The 23,934-nt window shown below is 40.4% G+C and overlaps 1 protein-coding gene across 2 annotated transcripts; it reads right to left on the reverse strand.

The window, feature by feature from the left end:
• Positions 1 to 4,750: 4,750 nt before the first annotated feature.
• Positions 4,751 to 23,852, reverse strand: LOC128842386 (interferon-induced protein 44-like). Of its 2 annotated transcripts, none has more exons than XM_054038352.1 (8): positions 23,772 to 23,852; positions 17,190 to 17,695; positions 17,056 to 17,107; positions 9,946 to 10,141; positions 9,553 to 9,705; positions 7,505 to 7,676; positions 6,321 to 6,421; positions 4,751 to 5,295 (listed from the first exon to the last, which is right to left on the reverse strand). In XM_054038352.1, the coding sequence occupies exons 2-8, from the start codon at positions 17,683 to 17,685 to the stop codon at positions 5,107 to 5,109; spliced, it is 1,359 nt and encodes a 452-aa protein (XP_053894327.1). In that variant the 5' UTR covers positions 17,686 to 17,695; positions 23,772 to 23,852; the 3' UTR covers positions 4,751 to 5,106. The 2 variants fall into 2 exon arrangements, with proteins under 2 accessions (XP_053894327.1, XP_053894326.1); XM_054038351.1 differs by lacking the exon at positions 23,772 to 23,852 and adding an exon at positions 23,324 to 23,367.
• Between the last annotated feature and the right edge of the window lie 82 nt (positions 23,853 to 23,934).

Below are 23,934 nucleotides of genomic sequence, written 5' to 3' on the forward strand. Positions count from 1 at the left end.
CCTTTGCTGATGATTTCAGTGGAATTACATCAATTCACATCAGCTGAGTAGCTGATCCCGTATTTTTTTAAAAATACACACCCTCTTTCTCTTTCCTCTCTACCTGGGATTATGTTAAAATTGTTTTCATTGTGGTTTAATGTTTACCTTCATGGGAGCTATACATTGTTTTTGCAGAATTCATTTTCCACCCTGCCACAATGGGGCCAAAACTCCTTGGATCGTTGCCCAAGCATGGAGTGGATTGGGATGAGAGATGTTCAGGTGGTGATGAGTGGTCGGAAGGCGGGAGCATACAATCTCCATGCATCGTCTCCCCTAAGATTCCACACCAAAGCTTATGCTGCTTCAAGTCCATGGCAGAATGGCTCCACTGGAGCGGCGTTGTAATGGAGCCAAGTTCGGGTTAAGACACGCAGAGACACTTTGACAGCACAGGACCTCTATAGACTGTTCTGGAATACAGTGACTCTCTCTAATGTAATCAAGGGAAAACAAACCCAAAGGCAGAAAGTCTGTCTATAGGCCAGTTGTAATGGGAAACTAGCTCCTTCCCCAATTGGCCTTATGATTTTATTATTTCTTGTTCTTCCTCCAGGTTGGGTCTTGCCTTTAATTAAATTGTAAGCTCTTTGGGGCAAAAAACATAGCTGTGTTTGAACAATGGGGTCCTGACTGGAGCCTGTGGGTGTTTCTGTAACAGGTCTGGGGAAGGCAATATGCTAAATCAGGTATAGTATTTCTTCCCTCGCCTGTATTGTAGTTTCTCTCTCCGTTGCAGTAGAGACCAGGGTGTAGTCTTTTCAGCACTTTGATATATATGTATACTCACAAATATCATACAGAGTTAAATCTCTGATAGAAGATCAGTGACACAAAATCTTGGAATGAAAACGTTTACTAAATAAACCTATATATGACTACATCATAGTTACTTACAGTCCTTGAAACAAGTATGAATATTGGCAATAAGAAATCTTTTAAGACAACACTTTCAGTGGGGTTTCCCCCAAGTTTTAGTACTTGTGGCTATCAACTTCAAATGTAAAACATAGTTATATGCATAAAGAAGAACAGGAGTACTTGTGGCACCTTAGAGACTAACAAATTTATTAGAGCATAAGCTTTCGTGGACTACAGCCCACTTCTTCGTTATGCATCCGAAGAAGTGGGCTGTAGTCCACGAAAGCTTATGCTCTAATAAATTTGTTAGTCTCGAAGGTGCCACAAGTACTCCTGTTCTTCTTTTTGCGGATACAGACTAATACGGCTGCTACTCTGAAACCAGTTATATGCATACACTCCACTCGAACTCTTCCTCTGAGAGGATTTACCCGTCTCAGTGGCATAGTGTCCAAACCCGCTGTAGGTCATACCAGATCCTTAAAAAGTGATAGTCCCACAGTCTCCTACAGACTCCCCTCAGGTCTTTGCAATGATAGTCTGCAATTTGTGCAGCCTGCAGCATTTCTAGCAGTGCAGTTGGATGAGGGAGCCTTGCAGTCTAATCTGGCTAAACCCCTGGAATACAATCCTTACAGCAGAACTTTTTGGTCCTTGCACTGCTCCAGCACTGCATCACAGCAGACGGGCAGGACAGCACACACACAAGACAGCAGGGATACAGGGAAATGTAAGGTGAGCATGAGAGCAGTATCGCGCACGAGCAGGAGACAGCGAAAGATAGACACTGTTTCAGCTCTGAGGGCATGAGCTACCTAGGAACTAAGCTAGGTCAGCCACTTAACTCCAGGACACAGTTCATAACTGAGGATCCAAATGGAGGGAGAACCTATCTCTGGCCCGTCAGCCAGGCGGCCCATGTTAGGTGCCTGGGCCCCTCCTCTTTCCACCCCTTACTGTGGCATTTCACTCCTTGCTAACTTAGGTGGCTTCCAGTCAGTTTGCTGGTTTCTGAAAATGCCGTTCTGGGGCACCCACCCTTCCCTATGTGCCCAGCTGGAGGTTGAGGAGTCCAGTAGGCACTGCAGTACTGACTGGAGCCACCCCTATTTTGAGATTCTGGGCCTCAGTCTCTTCCACTTTGAAGATACATTTATGACCTTTGGAATCTTCTTCTGAACCAAACGTATTTCAAAACATATTGATGATGGCAAATACTTGAGATACTGAGCAGTCCCTCTCCAACCCCTCTCTCATACTTTTGTACTTTTTTCCCCATGCATCACCTCACATTCGCAAATATGTACACCTCACCCTTTATTATGGCCATAACATGAAATAATAATATGCAATATTTTGTTGTGGTTGCACCCTCTTCCCTTTCATGGTGAGGAACGAACTCTCCAATTGTAGCTGCTATTGCTTTCATGTTTTCTTTGTCCTCCTGGCCTCAACAATTTCCTGTAACAATGAGCTCCACTGTCCAGTTATGTATTGTGTGCAGAAGTATTTCCTTTTATTGGCTTTGTTTTTGATGCCTTTCAGTATAATCAAATATCCCCCTCTTCTTGTGTTATGAGACCATGAGACCAAAAGTTCCCAATCCAACTTCTCTATACTATTCATTATTGTATATACATTTATCATGTTCCCTCTGATTTGTCTCATTTCTGAGGTAAACAATCCCACGCTTTTCAATCTCTCTTCCTAGGAGAGTTTTTCTTCTCATGTCTGAATCTTCTCTAATTCAGCAATGTCTGTTCTGAGATGAGGTGACAGGATTCCAGATGAGACCACAGCACTGCTTGATATAATGGCCTTATAATATTCCCTGTATTATTCATTGTCTCTTCCTTACAAATCTTAACATTGTGTTTGATTTTTCACTGCAGCTGCACATTGAGCAGAAGTCTTCATTGCACTGTCTACATTAGCAGTTATATAACCCACAGTTTGGTGTGTGTTACACATCCCTCTCTGTGCTACAAAGAATGTGAGTTTGTTACAGCTTCCAGATATAAATTTAATTCCTCAGTTCATGCTACAGAGGCTGACGCTTTTAGCTTTGGAAGTCCCTCATCACAACCAACATGGCTGTCATCACCCTGTAATGTAGAACGGGTACAACACTATAGGCAATTCACTCTAAGACCCTGAAGATAGTGAAAAAAAAGGCTTGATGAAAAATTCTTTTATCTAACTGCCATGGATAAATTGGTGTTTTGCATGCAGCATATCAGCTGGGATTCACCCACAATCAGCCCTTGAGGAGAGTTTCTAAATGATAATCGCCAGGTTAAATCTTACCAAAGCATGCTAAGAATTGCTCCAGCTTCTTCCCTTCTCTCTCAGTGTTTGTGTAGAGTTAACACCGCTGAAATTATTAAACAGCAGCTTCTCTCCTCAACATCAGCACATTAGCTAGAAAATGACAAAAGAGCCCCAATTGCAGAAATATTAGATGATCCTTTTAAATGATGCATGAAAAACAGAATACACACATACTGATGCTGATACACTAGCCTGATTCTACAAGGCTGCAAATTGCAATAAAAATTGTTTTATATGGTACACTGAGGAAAGGTGAGATAAAAGCCCTGAAAATGCTTCATTGCAACTCAACAGCTATTTGGTTTCATTTTTTTCCCCCAAGAGGTTCTGATTTACCTCAAAAGACCTTTGAAGGTCAGTTATATCTTGTTTTTCCATTTTGTTAAGCATCTCAGTATGCTACTTATGGAATGTAATACACTTTTAGTGTGTTTTTACTATTGTCATCCTGAAGACAAGGTTGGACTGCAGTAGCTATATATGTTTATAAAATATGCTTTAACAGGATAAATACATTCCAACAGCAAAATATCAGGAGACATAAAGAGGCCATCCCATACTCCCATCCCATCACCTGCTGTTGTCTTATGATGGAGAGCGCCGGTGGCTTGCTATATGCCTCTGCTTTCTTGGCAGAGGGGCAGCTGGATAGTAGGCTTGTTCACATTGGACTTGGATCAATGGGTAATAAAACTCCTCCCCAAATAGTTGTGTGCTCACAGAAAAGAAAATAATATTGAATTAAATCATAGGTCAGGCAAGAGTGCTAAATAAAATCCTGCATCCTAGTCTTTTCTAAAGTATCTTTATGTAGCACTATTTTCTAGAAATCCATATTTTGTAACTGTCGGCCACTAGAGGGCAAACTGGAACAAGTCAAGGGAGGTGGTGGAATTTCCATCCTTAGAGCTTTTTAAGGCCCGGCTTGACAAAGCCCTAGCTGGGCTAATTCAGTTGGGGTTGGTCCTGCTTTGAGCAGGCGGTTGGACTAGATGACCACCTGAGGTCTCTTCCAACTCTAATTTTCTACGATTTAACAAAAAGAAAATAAATCCTTGTCCAATAACATGCATTGCTCAATTTTAATTATGGTTTATTGTATAGGAAGTAGCCCTTCCTCTCAACTATACCTGCAGGGAACCATATATCAGCAATGCCAACTCTTTCTAGAACAGTCAGAACCTTGACTACTCTTTCTATTGTTACCATTGCATTTGATATTACACCTCATCAAGGATCTAATCCAAACTCTGTTCTCAAGTACTCAAGTGCAAATCTGAAGTAATTGCTAATGTCTATAGAGATACAGCAGTGTTTAACCAGTGTAAGCAAGAAGAAAAGTAGGTCCCTTGTGTCTCTGCCTCACCTCTTCTCATGGACTTTAAGGCCAAAGGGACTATCGTGATCATCTAGGCTGACCTCCTGCACATCACAAGCCTCAGAACCTCACCCATCCACTCCTGCAATAGGCCCAAAACCTCTTGCTGAGTTATTGAAGTCCCAAACCTGGATGATTAAAGTGATTGAAAAAGTGCTTAGAGTAATTTATTTTTCCAATTAATCTAACAAAAGTAGTTTTACAACTATTGTTTCAATTTCTTTTTAAATGGAGAAGAGTAAGAATGTGGAATGTTTAATAAAGGGATCCGACCTTGAAAGCTAGAGAATCTATTCTCCCCTTGATGCATGCAAAAATACCATTAATCTTACGTAGGCAGTAACAAGATATAGAACCGTTGAGCCAAATTCACCACGGGCATAAGCAAGTGCAACTCCACTGAAGTCAATGGAGTTGCATCTGTTTAGGGCAGCAACAAATTTGGCTTCTGGTGTCAGCACATAAAATATCCAGCGTCACAGGTAAACATCAGGTTAGGGCTCTTTCTTTGGCTTCTCAAAAGGGAAATTGTCAAGGTAGCTTTCTGCTAAACGTATAAGCTGCCTCACTGCAGACAGTAACAGGATGTCAACATCGCACGAAAGATCCAACTCGGAGCAGTAGTTTTTAACAGGTACAATCTGAGCAAGAGGGATTCCAAGTTTCTCTGCAGTTATCCGCATCTGTAGAAAAGGCACAAAATGGATTATCCTAAAGAGCTTCCCGACTATTTTTCAATCTTTCTGTTCCTTGAGGAAGCTAAGCAGAAGCCTTGACTATTTTCACAGATATTGTTTGGTGAGATTAAAAGTGGAAGATTTTTAGTTCTTCAAACTTCTTTATACTGAAGACGTAACTACTTTCACATATATTTTGAAATCATATCCATCCTGCAACTGAAGTGGCAACCACTTGCAGTGACGGTTCAAGGCCACATTCACAATATTTTATTCTTCTTTAGCAAATTCACTGCTAGAAACTGACTGTGTAAACTGCCCTGGAGGCCAAAATCCTCTGTTTAATCTCAGAGGTGATACCCAGGACACAGAGCTATTTTTCCTCCATTATGATCTAGAAAGAAGATTACTAGGGATTCATCTCTGGTATAATTCCACTTAAGTCCATATTTGGCCTTTCTAGATACAGGGGGATATATTCTATGGGCCAATCCAGCTCCTTTGTACTGGATTTTGGTCATAACTAGACAGTTAAGATTCTGATGAGAATAACTCTTCACTGGTATAAAACTGATACAATCAGCAGAACAGCACTCCCTCCCACTTCCTTCCTCCCCCGAAGCACTCTTTTTTTCAGTTTTACACCTATTCACACGAGGGGAAATTTGCAGCTGGCCAGTTTTGGCCAGACTCCAGCCCCTTTATATGGAGTGGGGTTTGGCAAAAGAATCTGGCCCTTAATTTTTAATGAGGTTTCTGGTATCTCCACCTTTTTCTGTTATGCAGTTTTATTCTTCAGAGGTGCAGCTTGCAATTTTAACAAGTCCTAAACCTTTTAGGTAAACCAAAACCTGAGGTATTAAATTTAGTTATATTTTCAGCTTATGCCTACAAGACCAGAATGAGAATGTGTGTAGGAATATGAGGGGATGCAAGTATTGCAAATGTACTGTAGAGTATCACAATACCTTGATTTGTTCAAGGTAATTGAGTTCATAGATAGCACCACAGTCAACAATGCCATACTTTACCTGTTTCTCAACAGCTTTGCTTTTGTACACACACTGGACATCTTCTTCAATAGCAGGGCAAATTTCATCCACTTTAGTTAGCAAAACCAGTTGTGGGATCCCTGTACCAAAAAAAAAGAGTAAGCTTTTACACCTAATTTCCCATCAGTTCTTCATTGCAACTGCTTCTCCTTACATAAGGTGAAAGCGTTTCTGGTTTGCACAACAGCATTAGAAAAAGATTAATTATTAAACTATTGGGCAGCAACCTAATTCTCTTGGTGGGAAGATGCTTTGTAAACAAAATTATTATTATTCCACTAGTATAGTAGGCACTACACTTAATGATTCACTCATCTCATTGGGAAGATTGCCAGGGCTGAGATTCAGTGCAATGAATTCAATGACTCACAACAAGGGACTCTAAAACATGCAACACCTAGCTGAGTTCAATAGCACCACTGGGGCCTGCTTTCACCCCCGTAGGTTATGTCTCTGTCTATTGCCTCCTATGGAAATGACTCATATCACAAGGAGAGAAAATCAGGTCCCAGGTATTATGTCCAAACATAACCACAGGAGCTGATGTAAACTGGCATTCACATGTATACGACTCCCATTCTTGAGTACTTTTTTCACTTTTTGTTGCTTCCTGTCTTCACTGCAGCTGCTAAATGAATCAATCTTACCTTTACTCCCTTTTAAAAAGGTTTTAATGCCTTGGATTATATGTATTTTAAAGTAATTACTGAAATCAAAGTGAATTTTTCCTGGAGAGATGTATTCCTAGAAGCCTAGTGCACAGCTCTGTTTCCCCGGGGGCCTGCGTCAACAGGAGGGCTCTGCTGTACTGAGGAGCAGAAACGCAATAGGGCACACTGTACAACCAAAGAGTAGAGAACAACGGAGGAGATCAGGAATTCCTCTATTCTCAACCAACACCAGAGCCCATTGCAGTGCCCATACTTCCATCAGTCTGGGGGCCTGTCCCTCCAGAGTGCATTAATCCAGCTCAGAGAGTCAGCTAGCGGGTAAACCTCAAAAACAATAAGTGGCAATTCCTCCTCCCACACCAAGGATAAGCCTGGCTCCTAGCAGTACTTCAGGCCCCTAATGACCCAAGCTGCTCAGACCTGAAAGTCAGATCACCTCCTGGGCGTGCCCACTTCATTCAGTTCTATGATATTAGGAGACATAAAACGTACCAAACTGGTTCACTTTTCTTCGAAGCTGTTTCAGCTTCTCTTCCAGTTTCTCAGGGAGAATCTCAATTTTGCACCCATCAATAACAAATGCAACACAATGAATCTGATCCTTCAGAGAAGGGGTCTTGACATAGCCTGGAGAATCTGGACGAAGGGTGGCTGCTGGATTAAACTGCAAAGAAATTTTTTTATAATAATAACTAGCACTTCCAAAGAATTGGAGATTCAAAGGGCTGTACAAACACTGATTCTCAAAATACCCCTCTGGAGCAGGAAGAAAAGTATTCTTATCTCATTTTACAGAGAGGAATACTGATATGCAGAGAGGTGAAATGATTTACCCACACTCATAAAGGGAGTGGTCAAATCAGGATTAAAATTCCAGATTTCCTGATTCCCAGTCTCATACTCATTCTTCCAGATGGAGAGCCAGATTCTGATCTCTGTTATTGTAAACGTTTGGAAATCCAGAGCTCCTTTGAAGTCAACAGAGTTCCTCTGAATTTGTATCCCTTGTGGAAAAGTAATAATGAAACCAAAAGGCATCTCTAGAAAATAAAGAGGATTCACGAGATATTCCGTGAGTGTGTGTGTGTGTGTGTGTGTGTGTACACTCATGCATACACACACACACACACACACACACACACACCATTGACTATCCCTACTATAGAGTTTTTGAACACACTTTTTATTAAGGTTCCATCTATAAAGCATTAATAAATTATTAACAGATGTTTTAATAAATGATTCATCGATTGTTGTCGAGTCCATCAAAAATTTACCCATAACTATGGCTTATAATATCTACTGATGTGCTTATAAACATCTATACACATGCTGCTCACTACTGTAATGTGCTTTTAACATTCTTCATTTATTAATTAATTCTTTGTAAACCATTTATAGATGGAATTTTAATATAAAGTGGAACCAAATAAATCATGGAAAGATTGGTCTTGTGGTTAAGGCATAAAACTGTGACTCAGGAGATCTCACTTCCAATATAACTTTGACCAAGATAATTAATCACTGTTCCTCAGTTTCATATCTTTAATATTACGTTAATAACACTTTATACCTTGCTGGGTTTTTATAAGGATTAAGTTAAGATTTGTGAGGAACCAAGATACTACAATGATGAGAGTAATACAACAACCTTAGCCCTCCATCTTTGCTTCTGTAACAAGCTCAGCTCAACTGAATGGCCAATCAGATTCTACATCTCTTGCATATCACAAGAGTTAAAATTTGAAATGGTCTATAGACAGCAGCTCTCTACTAGGCAAGACAAAAGGCCAGATAAGAAGGCACTGTACTAAGCTTGAATATGGTGGAAGCTGCTCTTTACAAAGTTTTAAAACAATGTTTTCTAAAAATTCAAAATGTCAAAGTTGTTTCTGCTTTACCAAACTAACCCATTCTTCATTTTTCAATTTTTTTCACAAAAAAAATTAATAACAGTTGCTCATTTCCTGAAAACCAGGTTTCCAGTTTAAAAAAAAAATTAGAGAATCATTTCAATAATATAAATTATTACATTTTTGCTAAAAATCTTTCAAAAATTTTCATGAAAAACTACAAGAATTTCAAGAGATACCAGAAATTTGGGGTAGGGGCATTAAAGTCCATTTTTCTATTTAAAACCTTTTTGTTCAAAATATTTCAACCAGTTCCAATCTTTATATACCTTGAGCCTGATTCTCCCTTGGTTTGTACCTGAACAAAGTAGGTGCCAAATGCTACCTGGGCAGAAGGGTGGATAGCGATTTAAATCAACTTCACATGACTGTAAAAGACTACACAAAATGCAGGACAGTGGAGAATCGGGCTTAAACACAAACTTCCCATAGTTTATTCCTTTTCAAATACACCTTACCTATGATCACCATTCATAAGGTTTTACTGTACAGTACCACATATGCAAGAATGTACTGAGCACTGTAGATATTTTGTTCCACAGTAATTAAATTTAGGATATAATATTTTTACATGTAAAAAACATTAAAGGATATCAGTTGAACTGCATAGAATTGTAGAAATCCTACCTGGTACCTATCAGGAACATGGCCTTTTATTATGTTGGACACTTCATCAATTTCCAGACCCACTCCTGATTTTTCTTCTATTCCCATTGTGTCACAGAAGATAATAGGCAGAGGCTTGCCATCTCTTCCATCTTTAACTGGGTAAGACCTGTACTATTGAGGCAAAAAAAAGTAACATATAGAAATACATATCTAAAAAATTCATATTTAGCACCAGATTATCTCTCATCCATATCAAGTAATACCTTTCTTCTCACAAGTACATGCATGGAATTCAGTGGGGCAATCATGGACTATCTTTGGGTTTTCCGTTTAGTGGGGAAAAAATGTTGATTTTTAACTAAGAGACTGTGCTTTAGCTTGGATGTTGTTTAATTATAAGCAAATATTTACCTGTGTTGTCACGCTAATATTATCAGATCCTGCTATGGCTTGGCTTGTCACATAACCTCGGAAAACAGAATTCACAGAGTTGAAAAAACTGGACTTCCCAGCTCCAATTGGACCAAGAATCAAAATCCGAATCTGTGGCACTGAATTTAAATAAGGTTTGTAAGATCTGATTTCCTCCATTATTTTCCCTCTTTCCCTGTTAAGACAAAAAGATTTTCATAGTGTTAAACACCCATGAGATCACAGCACGTTTTGCACCGCATATAGGCACAGTGAAATCAGTAAACTGAAATATTCCCCATCCCCCTTATATACTCCATCTTTAACTATCATCAAACACACAGTCTACTCAGGACTGTTGCACCAGCCAGAGTGACCATGGTTGATGGCGTCACACCAGGCATCATGTTGTTAAGTTCCTAGATCTGGCTCAATCCTGCGAATCCACAAATCTCAGGGGCGGCCCCACAGCCGCACCAGATACAGTCAAAACATGCACCCCCCAGGTGTCAATAGAGAGTTTGAGAGCATCCTGGTAACATGGCCAAAGAGCAACCAGTGGTGCTTTTGAATATAATGTACAATTGAAGAACAGCCAGATCTCTCTGAGAGAATGACCTTCATACTTTGACATGGTTTGGACATGGAATGGATCTTTAACTATGATATCCTCTAATTTTGGGTGCCCAATTTAAAACATCCTATGGCCTGATTTTCAGAAAGTGCTGAGTACCCAGAGTTCCTATTGAAGCCAATGGGAGATTCAGGTGCTCAGTACTTATACAAATCTGGCCTACAATGTCTCAATCTGGGTATCCCAAATCAGTGGTCAACTTTGAAAATTTTGAAAATGTATTCAACTAATGCTGCCTAAAACAGTTGCTTTGACATGTCACTGGAGAATTAAATCTCTGTTGCAATGTGCTGACTCTGTCACTTGTAATGCAGCAAAGTTACATTCATTCATTCAAACAGGCTTAGAAGTAGACATCTGGCCTGAGGGACCGTCCTGCCAGCCCCCAAGCTGCTGGCCTGGGAGGCTAGCCCCCGACCTCTCTCCTGCAGTCCCCCCAGATAAATTTGTTAGTCTCTAAGGTGCCACAAGTACTCCTGTTCTTCTTTTAACTACCCAGATATCTGTTGGAAAAGTAGGACAGCAAAGCACAAAATGTCTAACAAGGTCTCTGAATGTATTGAAGATCATGTGTTGTTTCAGACAGTGAAGGAAGTAAGCAGGAAGCAACCATTTTAGATTTGATTCAGAATAATAGGAAGGAATTGGTTGCAAATCTGAAGGTAGAAGACAATTTGGGTGAAAGTGATCATGAAATGATAGATTTTGTGACTCTAAGGAAAGAAAGGAGTGAGAACAGCAGAATGAGGACAATGGACCTCAAACTCAGAGAACTGGTAGGAAGGTCCCATGGGAAGAAAATGTAAGGAAAAAGGATGTTCAGTAGAGGTGGCAGTTTCTCAGAAAGACAATATTAAATGCACAGCATCAAACTATCCAGATGTGAAGGAAAGACAGCAAGAATAGTAAAAGGCCAATATGACCTGAAAAATCAAAAAAGAATCATACAAAAAGTGGAAATGTAAACAAATTGCTAAGGATGAGAACAGAAGAGTAGTATAAGCAGGTGGGGATAAAATCAGAAAGGCTAAGCCATCAAATGAGTTACACCTAAAATGGGACATAAAAGCAGGGTGGATTTTAAAAAAAGATTTTTAAATATTATTTAAATTATAGGAAGTTTTCTTTTTATAAACAAACCGGTTAAAAATAAAATCTGAATTTAATACAAAATATGTTAAGGCCAAAATTTATTATAATCTCTTTCAATATTTAAATTAAAGAATTAGTATGCTGAATCCATGAGCCTCCATCAAAAACTTTGAGTTAAAAGCTGCTTTTCTATATAAAGAAAGTATCAGGGGAAAAACATTTAACTTTTGAGGTCAAACTTTATAAATGTGGCACAAGAGTAGCAATTAAGCAATATATCATTCACTATTTTCTAACATACTAAAAATGTACCATTAATAAGAATCTGAAAATATAAAGCTATATAGTTGTTTAAACAAATGCATATAATTATAGTGTACCTTCCTAGATAGCAAAAAAAGAACCAAATCTAGTGTAATGGTTCTATTTAGTTGTAAATCAACATGTTTTAATGGTTATATCAGCCAATGAGAATGCACCTTTCTTTAAAAATACAAAAGAAAAAGTTAATTAAAAGGGATTATTTAAATCACGACTTTCCACTTGGTGATTTAGATCAATCCACCCTGCATAAAAAGCAATAAGAAGAGGTTCTATAAATATAGTAGGGAGCAAGAGAAAGACAAGGGAACATGCAGATACACTACTTGGTAGGTGGGGAAGGAGAGCTAATAACAGATGACGGCAAGACATGTTTAATGCCTATTTTGCTTCAGTATTTGCTAAAATGTTACCAGATACTTAACACAATTAATATGAACAAGGGGAAAGGGAAAGAACAGGTTAAAGAGTAAGTTAGATGTATTCAAATTTTCAAAGACTGATGCAATTCACATTAGGGTACTTAAGGAACTAGCTGAAGCAATCTCAAAACCGTTAGCAATTATCTTTGAGAACTCATGGAGGGTAGGTGATGTCCCAGAGGACTGGAGAAGAGCAAACATACTGTTTATCTTTAAAAAGAGGAACAAAGCGGACCTGGGGAGTTACAGTCAGCCTAATTTCAATACTTGGAAAGATACTGGAACAAATTATTAAACATCAATTTGTAAACGTCATTCTAGAGGATAAGAGGGTGATAAAGAATAGCCAACATGAATTTATGAAGAACAAATCATGCCACCTAACATAATCTCTTTCTTTGACATGGTTACTGGCATAGTGGATCAGAGGTGAATCTGTAGACATGACATATCTTGATTTTAGTAAGGCTTTCGAGGCAGTCCTACATGACATTCTCATAAGCAAATTAGAGAAATGTGGTCTAGATGAAATTACTATAAGATGGGTGCAATACTGGTTAAAAGAGTGTGATGAAGTGGGAATTTTTCATAATATTTTGGATGAATATTGTGGGTGTCTCAGTTTCCCCTATGTACTGCATGATTAACTAGCTGGTGGGAAAAGGTGGTTTACTTTTTGTAGCGATACAGGTATGACTGTTCCCTGGCTATCTGGGGTCTGGCGCCTGGGCCCCATACCCATGCAAAGTTTCAGAAGACAATGGCCACTCCGATTGCCCAGACATTTGGTGCCAAGCAACTAATGGCATGGGACTGCCAAGTCCCTCTGCAGGAAGCCAGCCAGTTTTGACCAGCTGGAGAAAAAAGATAAAGGTGGACAGCCAGGTGATGAGAGGTTTGCCCAGGAAGAAGAACAAAGGGGAGGAAGGGCAGAGGGGATTGTATAAGTGTGGCAGCAAGACACACTCTTCTGGACTAGGACTCGAGGGGCGTCAAAGAGAGCTTGGGGCTCAGGACTGACCGAGATGGAATATTCTGTAACTCTCTATGTTAACCAAGGACTTTCTACGCTGTGTTCCTAATAAACCTTTCTGATTTTTACAACGCTGTCTGAGATTCACTCCAGATTAAAACAATGAGGAGTCCTTGTGGCACCTTAGAGACTAACAAATTTATTTGGACATAAGCTTTCATGGGCTAGAACCCACTTCATCAGATGCATGGAGTGGAAATACAGTAGCAGGTATATTTATACATAGTACATGAAAAGATGGGAGTTGCCTTACCAGGTGGGGGGTCAGTCTAATGAGACTAAATATACCTGCTACTGTATTTTCCAATCCATGCATCTGATGATGTGGGTTCTTAGCCCACAAAAGCTTATGCTCAAATAAATTTGTTAGTCTTTAAGGTGCTGTGACGGAGCAGGGAGCAGGGCAGATTTGACCTGGGAATGTTGCAGGGGGGTTGCAGTGGGGATGTGGGACTTCCCTTGAAGGAAGCTACCTGAGCTGTAACCTGAGCCAGGAGGGGGTGGGGAGAATTAACACCTTCTGCCCGGGAGACTGAACAAAGGAGAGGAGGAGCTGGGGGGAGGGGGAAGAGAGGAGCTGCAGGAGGAGTTTTGGTTTGGTTTCAGTTTGGGCTGGGTGGTGCAACGCAGGGAACCCCAAGCTGGGGTCTAAGCTCCCTGAACCTCCCAGAGGGACCTAATTGAGGGGGTCTGGTCGTACCTACACGCTCTGCTTGAGACTGTGTTCCTGTCCTTAAATAAACCTTCTGCTTTACTGGCTGGTTGAGAGTCACAGTGAATCTCAGGAAGAGGGGTGCAGGGCCCTGACTCCCCCACACTCCGCGACAGGTGCCACAAGGACTCCTCATTGTTTTTGCTAATACAGACTAACACGGCTACCACTCTGAAACCTGACTCCAGATCAGGGGTAGGCAACCTATGGCATGCATGCCGAAGGCGGCACGCAAGCTGATTTTCCGTGGCACTCACACTGCCCGGGTCCTGGCCACTGGTCCGGGGGGCTCTGCATTTTAATTTAATTTTAAATGAAACGTCTTAAACATTTTAAAAACCTTATTTACTTTACATACAACAATAGTTTAGTTATATATTATAGACTTAGAGAACAAGACCTTCTAAAAACATTAAAATGTATTACTGGCACGCAAAACCTTAAATTAGAGTGAATAAATGAAGACTCAGCACACCACTTCTGAAAGGTTGCTGACCCCTGCTCCAGATTAAGGAAATTAGGGGTGCATTAATCCCTTTGGGTGTGCAAGCCTTCACCAGGTGTCCAATTCAAATGGACTCACTAAGGGGAGCTCACAGAGTTAAGCAGGGGTGCTGAAGGCTCAGAGGTTCGGTCCCAGGAGGCAGAGAATCGATGGGGCTTACCCCAGTGAGAGAATGTAACCCAAAGGGGGATAACACACTGAAGGGGTCTTCTTGGGGACTCTTCCAGAACTGTGCGAGAGCACCAGACCTGTGGATTCTGTGACAAAGATTATTCTTAAAGAGCAGTTATTAAGGGTTTGTCATCATACTGAGTGGACCTATCCAGTAGGGTTCCACACAGATTGGTCCTGGGTATGAAAGTATTCCATATTTTCATTTATGACTTGAATAATGAAGTGGAGAATATGTTTATAAAATAAGTGGATGACACCAAGCTGAAGGGATTATAAGCACTTTGGATGACAAGGTTGGAATTCAAAATGAGCTTGACAAATTGAAGAATTGGTCTGAAATCAACAAAATGCAATTCAATAAAGACAAGGGCATAGTACTAAAATTAGGAAGGAAAAATCAAATGTGCAGCTACAAAATGGGGAGTAACTGGCTAGGCAGTAGTAGTGCTGAAAAGGATCTGGGGGTTATAGTGGCTCACAAATTGAATACGAGTCAACAATGTGATGCAGTTCCGAGAAAAGCTAATATGATTCTGGAGTCTGTTAACAGGAGTGACAAATGTAAGGCACAGGAGGGAACTGTCCCGATCTGCTCAGTGCTGGTGAGGCCCAAACAGGAGATCTGTGTCCAATTCTGAGCACTACAATTTAAGAAAGATGTGGACAAATTAGAAAGAGTCCAGAGGACAGCAACAAATATGATGAAAAGTTTAGAAAACCTGATCTATAAGGAAAAGTTAAAAAAACTCGGCTTATTTAGACTTCAGAAAACAAGACTGAGGGAGGACTTTAAGATAAGACTCTTCAAATATATTAAGGGCTATCAGGGCCGGCTCTGGCTTTTTGGCCACCCCAAGCAAAAATAAAACGGGGCGGCCAGAACGGCAAAGCAAAAAAAAAAAAAAAACCTGCAGTGCGGCTGGAGCGCGGGTGCAGGGGGACCAGCTAGCGGCGGGGGGGGAGAGGGGGAGGAAGCGGGCAGGAGAGAGAGAGAAGGGGGGCAGCCAGGGCTACAGCAGGCCGTGCCGCCTGCCGGGAGGGCTCCGCTCCGGTTGGCGGGGAGGGAAGGACAAGGACTGCCCTGCCAGGCTTGCTGCAGGGTGCTCCCGTCCTCCGCGCCGCCGCCCCCTACAGGGCGGCCGGAGCGGAACGAAAAAAAAAAAGCGGCCGTGCCGCCCTAGGATTGGGCGGAATGCCGCCTCGTTCAATTTGCCGCCCCAAGTACCAGCTTGCTCGGCTGGTGCCTGGAGCCGGCCCTGAGGGCTATTATAAGAAGGAGGGTGATCAATTGTTCTCCGTGTCCACTGAATGCAGGACAAGAAGTAATGGTTTTAATCTGCAGCAATGGAGATTTAGGTTAGGATATTCGGAAAACCTTTCTAACTATAAGGACAGTTAAGCTCTGGAATAGGCTTCTCAGGGAGGTTATAGAATCCCCATCACTGGAAGTTTTTAAGCACAGGTTAGATAAACACCTGTCAGGGATGATCTCCGTATATTTAGTCCTGCCTCAGTGCAGGGAACTAGACTAGGTGACTTCTTGAGATCCCCTCCAGCCCCATATTTCTATAATTCTATGCTGAGATGCACAGGGTTTTCTAAACGTATCAAATACTTTTATGTTTGCCACACTGTACCTATGCCGCTCTGGGAACTGGCCAGATAAGTAACTAGCTGCTTAATCATGGTCTGTAATCCTCTGGAATGTCACTTTAAGTCTCTGCCATGTGGCTAAGAATAAGCATAGCTCTTCATGAAGCTTATTTTGGTTCAGACATAAATAACTCATTTATATTTGATCTGTTCTGAAATCATTTTGTACTTATCCCCAGATTGTCAGGTGTTCAGACACTATCATGGAAATCATAGAATAACAGGGCTAGAAGTGACCTCAGGAGGTCATCTAGTCCAACCCCCTGCTTGAAGCAGGACCAATCCCCAGACAGATTTTTGACCCAGATCCCTAAATCGCCCCCTCAAGGATTGAACTCACAACCCTGGGTTTAGCAGGCCAATGCTCAAACCACTGAGCTTTCCCTCCGCTGCCCGATGGTCATAGGTGCCATATTAGTACCTAAGATACACAGATGAGCATCTGAGCAACACATAAGTCTGTCTACTCTAGCACCATCTAGTTAATTTCTAAAGTAACTCACATCACCACAGTATTTGGTGGCCACAGATCATTATAATGATATATTACAACAGTTAACTTACTCAGTTGTCCATGTAATCTTTCTCCATGGAGATTCCAGGAAACTGCTAATATCTAGGGGAAAGGAACGTATAACATTAAGAGTATGAAGCTATAATGTCCTCAGTAAACATTTTCTCTTTTGATATCAACTTACCTTCAACTCGATACACCTCACATTCTATAAGGCCTAGATCATTTCCAAGCAGATCAGCAACATTGTATGTGTAGTTGTTGTTAGAACTTGCTGCTGCTGCTGCAGCATTTTGGTTCAACAACTGCAGTGCTCCACCTCCAAAATTAGGGCCAACGGAACTATAGTCATATATAGCACCTGATGCAGTTTTAACAGGAATTTTTAGTGGGCTGAGCACACCCTCTTTGCCTTTTAATCTAAAGAGAAAAGCCTTCTCATCATTTATGTACCCTCCAGATGAAACATAGCTCTGACATGTAAAGCCTCCAAAAATATAACCACTTCCATTATATCCTACTGCTACAGTTGGTCCTTGTGCATCACACTTGGCATGAAATATAGCAGCATTGTAACCATGGACGCTTGCTTTATAGAGAAGAGAGAATTGTCTGCTCCCCAACAGATGTTGCAGTTGCTTTACTTCATCTTGTGTTAATCTAGATTTGACACCAGCCATTCTTCTTAATCTAAAAAGACAGAAAAGATGTTACAAATACAAGTATAACAATAAGAAAAATGTATTATTATTTTTAACTCATCTCACTAAAGATGGAAGACATTAGTGAAGGCCTTTGTTCCCCATGGAATAGTAAATCATTATCATCATCATTATTAGTTTTATTCCATGAGTATCTAGACGTTCCAACTGAGGACATGTGTATTGTGCCTAACATTGGGTTAGGAACTATCCAAACACATAGTTAGAGACAGTCCCTAACCCAAAAAGCCTACTGTCAAAATAAACAAGACAGACAAATAGTGGGAGAAAGATGTTTTTATCACCATTAACAGATGTGGGAAATGAAGCAGGGAGGGCCAGCTAGTATAAATAAGCATAGCTTCATGGACTTCACAGCAAAATACTTTTTTCTGCCTGAATGGAGACAAAATATTCTTAAAACGTATGGCCCAATTTTGTTGCCTTTACTCAGGCAAAACTCCTATTGACTTCAATGCAAATCAGGACCATTTTATCTAGATGGTGAAACCTTTCATACTGTAACCTGATTCTAATCTTACTTAGACTGGATAACTCCACAGACTTCACTGATTTATGGTGGTGTAAATGAGAGAAAATACATATTTACTGTCTCAAAAATATAATTCCCAGTTTATGGAGTGAATCTTTTTCTATTTCCAATAACAAAAGAATGGCATACTGGGTAAGACTAATGGTCCATCTAGCCCGGTATCCTGTCTTCTGACAGTAACCAGTGCAAGATGCTTCAGACAGAATGAATAGAACAGGGCAATTTTGAGTGATACATCCCCTATCGTCCAGTCCCAGCTTCTGACAGTTGGAGCTTTACGGACACCCAGAGCATAGGTTTGCATCCCTGACCATCTTCGATAATAATCATTGATGGACCTATCCTCCATGAATTTATTTCTTTTTTGAATCCAGTTATATTTGTGACCTTCACAACATCTTCTGGCAACAAGTTCCAGAGGCTGACACTGCATTGTGTGAAGATGTACTTCTTTTTGTTTGTTTTAAACCTGTTGCCTATTAATTTCATTAGGTGATCCCCTAGTTCTTGTGTTATATGAAGGGGTAAATAACACTTTCGTAGTCACTTTTTCCATACCATTCATGATTTTATAGAACTCTATCATACTCCCCCTTAGTCATCTCTTTTCTAAATAAAACAGTATGAAAGTTGTTCCACACCCCTAATCATTTTTGTTGTCCTTCTCTGCACCTTTTCCAATACTATTATATCTTTTTAGAGATGGGATGATCAGAACTTTACACAGTATTCAAAATGATTAAAAGTCTAGAAAACATGACCTATGAGGGAAGATTGAAAAAATTGGGTTAGTTTTCTCTTCTCCAGACTAAACAGAGAGGGGACATGATAACAGTTTTCAAGTACATAAAAGGTTGTTACAAGGAGGAGGGAGAAAAATTGTTCTTCTTAACCTCTGAGGATAAGACAAGAAGCAATGGGCTTAAATTGTAGCAAGGGTGGTTTAGGTTGGACATTAGGAAAAACATCCTGTCAGAGTGGTTAAGCACCGTAATAAATTGCCTAGGGAGGTTTTGGAATCTCCATCATTGGGGATTTTTAAGATAAGGTTAGACAAACACCTGTCAGAGATGGTCTAGATAATACTTAGTCCTGCCTTGGGTGCAGGGGTCTGGACTAGATGACCTCTTGAGGTCCCTTCCAGTTCTATGATTCTATGTGGGTGTATCATGTATGTTTATAATGGCACTATAATATTTTCTGTTTTATTATCTATCCCTTTCCTAATGGTCCTTAACATTGTTAGCTTTTTTGACTGCCGCTGCACATTGAGTGCCACAAGTACTCCTGTTCTTCTTATTGAGTGGATGTTTTCAGAGAACTATCCACAAGGACTCCAATTTTTCTTTCTTGAGTGGTACAAGCTAATTTAGATCCCATCATTTTGTATGCATAGTTGGGATTTTTTTCCCCCCAATATGCATTACTTTGTACTTATCAACATTGAATTTCATCTGCTATTTTGTTGCCCAGTCACCCAGTTTTCCCTTTGTAACATTTTGCAGTCAGCTTTGGACTTAACTATCTTGAGTAATTTTGTATCATCTGCAAATTTTGCCACCTCACTGTTTTACCCCTTTTTCCAGATCATTTATGAATATGTTGAATAGTACTAGTCCCAGTACAGACCCCTGGGGGGACCCCACTATTTACCTCTCTCCATTCTGAAAACTGACCATTTATTCCTACTCTTTGTTTCCTATCTTTTAACCAGTTACCAATCCATGAGAGGACCTTCACTCTTATCCCAGGACTGCTTAGTTTGCTTAAGAGCCTTTGGTGAGGGACCTTGTCAAAGGATTTCTGAAAGACCAAGTACACTATATCCACAGGATCACCCTTGTCCAAATGCTTGTTGACACCCTTAAATAATTCTAATATAATGGCCTTTACAAAAGCCATGTTGACTCTTCAGCAATATATCATGTTGATCTGTGTCTGATAATTCTGTTTAGTATAGTTTCAACCAATTTGCCTGGTAATGAAACTGTTTGAAATGGGCCACTCTCATTACCACTACAAAAGTGATTTTTCCTCCCTTGGTATCCTACTGTTAATTGAATTGTCTCAGACTGACCTCCCACTTGGTAAGGCAACTCCCATCTTTTCATGTGCTGTGTATTTATACCTGCTACTGTATTTTCCACTCCATGAATCTGGTAAAGTGGGTTCTAGCCCACGAAAGCTTATGCCCAAATAAATTTGTTAGTCTCCAAGGTGCCACAAGGACTCCTTGTTGCTTTTCCTGGTAATGAAGTTAGGCTTACCAGCCTGTAATTGCCAGGGTCGCCTCTAGAGCCCTTTTTAAAAATCAATATTAAATTAGCTACCCTCCAGTCACCTCACCTGGTACAGCAGCTGAATTAAGCGATAGGTTATATGCCACAATTAACAGTTCTGCAATTTTATATATGAAACTCTTGGGTGAATATCATCTGGTTGTGGTGACTTATTAACTGTTCAATTTATCAATTTGTTCCAAAACCTCCTCTGCTGCCACACCACCTCCTGAGATAGTTCCTCGGATTTGTCACCTAAAAAGAATAGCTCAGGTGTGGGGATTTCCCCAATATACTCTATAAAGAATTAATTTAGCTTCTCTGCAATGGCCTTATCTTCCTTGAGTGCTCCTTTAGCACCTTGATTGTCCAATGGCCCCGTTTAGCAGGTTTCTGATGTATTAAAAAAATGCTGTTGGTTTTTATGTCTTCACTAGTTGTTCTTCAATTTCTTTCTTGGCCTGCCTTATTGTATTTCTACACTTGTCTTGCCAAAGTTTATCCTCCTTTCTATTTTCCTCACTAGAATTTGACTTCCAATTTCTAAAGGATGCCTTTTTGCCTCTAACCACCTCTTTTACTCTGCAGTCTAGTCTCAGTGGAACTTTGCTGCTTTTCTTTTCTTTTTTTAATTTGGGGTGTGCATTCCGTTTGAGCCTCTATTATGCTGTTTTTAAATAGTCTCCATGCAATTTGCAGGCAATTCACCCTTGTGACTGTTCCTTTTAATTTCCATTTAACTAGCTTCCTCATTTTTGTGGTTTCACTTTTTGAAGTTAAAGGCTACTGTGGTGGGTTTCTTTGGCATTTTCCCCCTACAATGATGTTAAATTTAACATTATGGTCACTGTGAGTGGTTCAGCTACATTCACCTCTTGGACCAGATCCCATGTTCCACTTAGGACTAAATCCAGTATTGCCTCTCCCCTGTGGGTTCCAGGACAAGTTGCTCCAAGATGCAGTCATTTATGGTGCCTAGAAATTTTACCTCTGCATCCCTTCCTGAGGCGACATATACCAGTCAATAGGAGGACAGTTGAAAAAACCCATTATTAATGTGTTTTCTGCCTTTGTCGCCTTTCTCTCAATATTTCACAATCATTGTTACTATCCCAGTCATACTCCTACACTCTTCCATCCATCTTCAAGGATGGAATTACTGTCCATAGAGATTCTATGGTACAGTTTGATTCATTTAAGATTTTTATTTTGACGCTATGCTTTCTTTCACAACATAGTGGCACTACCCCAACAAATGAGCTACTCTGTCATTCCTATATATTTTGCAGCCTGGCCAGTTAATGACCAGTTGAAAGCACAGAGCCAGTCCTGTAAATCATAACCTGAAAGCTACTTGTATGAGCAAAGTGCATGGGGTTTATTGTCTGCATAACCACACAAGATTAGTTTAATAATTCTGAAGGTTATGTTGCAAGTAGAAAGAAAGAATTAACAAACACATCAATGTTATTTGTGTTTTCATCTTGCCACGTTTCATTTCTTCTTTCACTGCATTGTTTGTATGGACTGACACAGAGGCTAACACACCTCCAAAAATTGTTCTTTTTTAAGTTCTCTTAACATTTTCCAAGAGGAGGGATGGTTGATCTTTGTGTGCAGCCAGATTCGGGGGGGGGGGGGGGAGAGGGGGAGGGAGAAGAGTTGGTGTCCTTTTTTGGTGAGAAATGCCTTTAGGTAATTTGGATCTGCCTATATTGGATTTCAAAGTCTTGAGTATCATGTCAAATGGTATATACTCTATTTTATCATTATTCATTATAGAGATAAAAAAGAAATATAAAGCTGTCCTCTACACTTTGGGTCCTTTATCTGTAAATGTGCAGAACTTTCAAGACCACTTACTGCTTAATTTCATATTAACAAATTTCTGCATGGCACAGTGCACATACTTTGCTCAGAAATGTACAATACGTGCAGTCTTGAATAAATGTTCTTGTCTTGTCTCCAACTTGGAGAATTTAAAAAGAACATTCTTCATGAGATTTCCCAAGTTTTCCTCTGTCCAAATATATTAGAATGATGTGACAGAAAAGAGGAAACTCTACATTTTCTACTATTGGTAGGGGAGTGCTTCCTAAACACACTATGCTCCCTGCTTACCAAGAAGAACTAGACCTAACACTTCTTGTTTTGGGTACATCAAGAATGACTTCTCTTGCAACGGTAAGCCAATTTCTCTGCTCTCCATTTAAATATATTGCCCCGAAGAGGATGATCCAGGATTCAACTATTACCACTAAAATCTTAGAACTATTTAATTTAGAAAAGACTATTAGGGTTAGAATTACTTTAAAGTTCTCTACCTAGACTGTAGGTGGAGCTAGAGTGTTATGGTTAACACATTCCCTGATTGTTGCCCCAAATGCCCGATCTCAACCTAAGCTTCAAGTTACCCTGAATAAATCAAGAGTAACATTACTGTACCATGCGTAAAGGTATAACTTGAACCCGATCTTATATACGACCATATTCACACCTATGCATCCACATTCAAGAGCAGATTTTTGCCCTTCTGTGGGTATTAGTTAAAGGAAGTATTTTACTACCCGTCTTGTGGTTATATCACAAACTGACAAGTTCTGGCACTCAGCAGCCACTGCTACTGTCCATCGCTGCTGAATGCCAATTTCCCCAAGGTCTCTGTAGCAGAGGCTTTGCTACATGTTCAGTGTGAAACAAGGAGATTTCTTTTAAACAGTTCTTTTAGCTAAGAGGTGATGTTATGAAACAAGGGAATCCAGAACATGATTGATGTTATTTTCACCTCATTGGTAGCTGGCACAACTCTCTCATTCTGGCTCTTCAATCACGACACTTCCTCCTTGCTCAGCGCAGCTAACATACAAATGGCTTTCTGAAGCATGGCTTGGGACATGCAGGACTCCACTGGCTAAAGTGATCAATATCTGGTTTAACTATCCTCTGGTCTGATCTGAAACACATAACTTAGCGTTTTGATAGCAAGAATTGCTTCAACGAAGCTACAGTGCAAGTGTAAAAGCTTGGGGAAGGGAAAGGGAAGCTTTAGCGAAGGGAAATGAGATCATCTTCCAGCCCCTGACACCAGCTACACGTTAGAATCTAGAAAGAGACTCATCATAGAGAAATTTTCCGACCGCAGCTTGCCAGCACTTAAAAACCAAACCTTCTCTCGATCCATCTTAGCATTTTAAGCGCTCACAATGTATATATACAAAGATATGGGCTCTTACCGTGCAAGCTCTTCTGTTGGAAAGTCTCAGGGCGGAGAAGAAACGAAACTGAAAGTCAAACCTTTGTTCTTTACAGCCCTGCCGCCAATACCAAAGCAGCCAATGGAGTTGGATTTCTCCAGTCTCCCGGGAGCGGGCTGCCAGCCCCTATCAAGTTACCAGC

The sequence above is a fragment of the Malaclemys terrapin genome, chromosome 8, assembly GCF_027887155.1.
Source record: "Malaclemys terrapin pileata isolate rMalTer1 chromosome 8, rMalTer1.hap1, whole genome shotgun sequence".
In the NCBI taxonomy this organism is placed as follows: Eukaryota; Metazoa; Chordata; order Testudines; family Emydidae; genus Malaclemys; species Malaclemys terrapin.

Excerpts from the sequence above, each read along its gene's own strand:
- LOC128842386 (XM_054038351.1), bottom strand. The coding sequence starts at position 23,352 with ATGAGAGAGTTGTGCCAGCTACCAATGAG. Across the intron at positions 17,696-23,323 it reads TTGTGCCAGCTACCAATGAG|ATTAAGAAGAATGGCTGGTG; the intron begins GTGAAAATAACA and ends CTGTCTTTTTAG. Across the intron at positions 5,296-6,320 it reads GCAAAGCTGTTGAGAAACAG|ATGCGGATAACTGCAGAGAA; the intron begins GTAAAGTATGGC and ends CCTTTTCTACAG.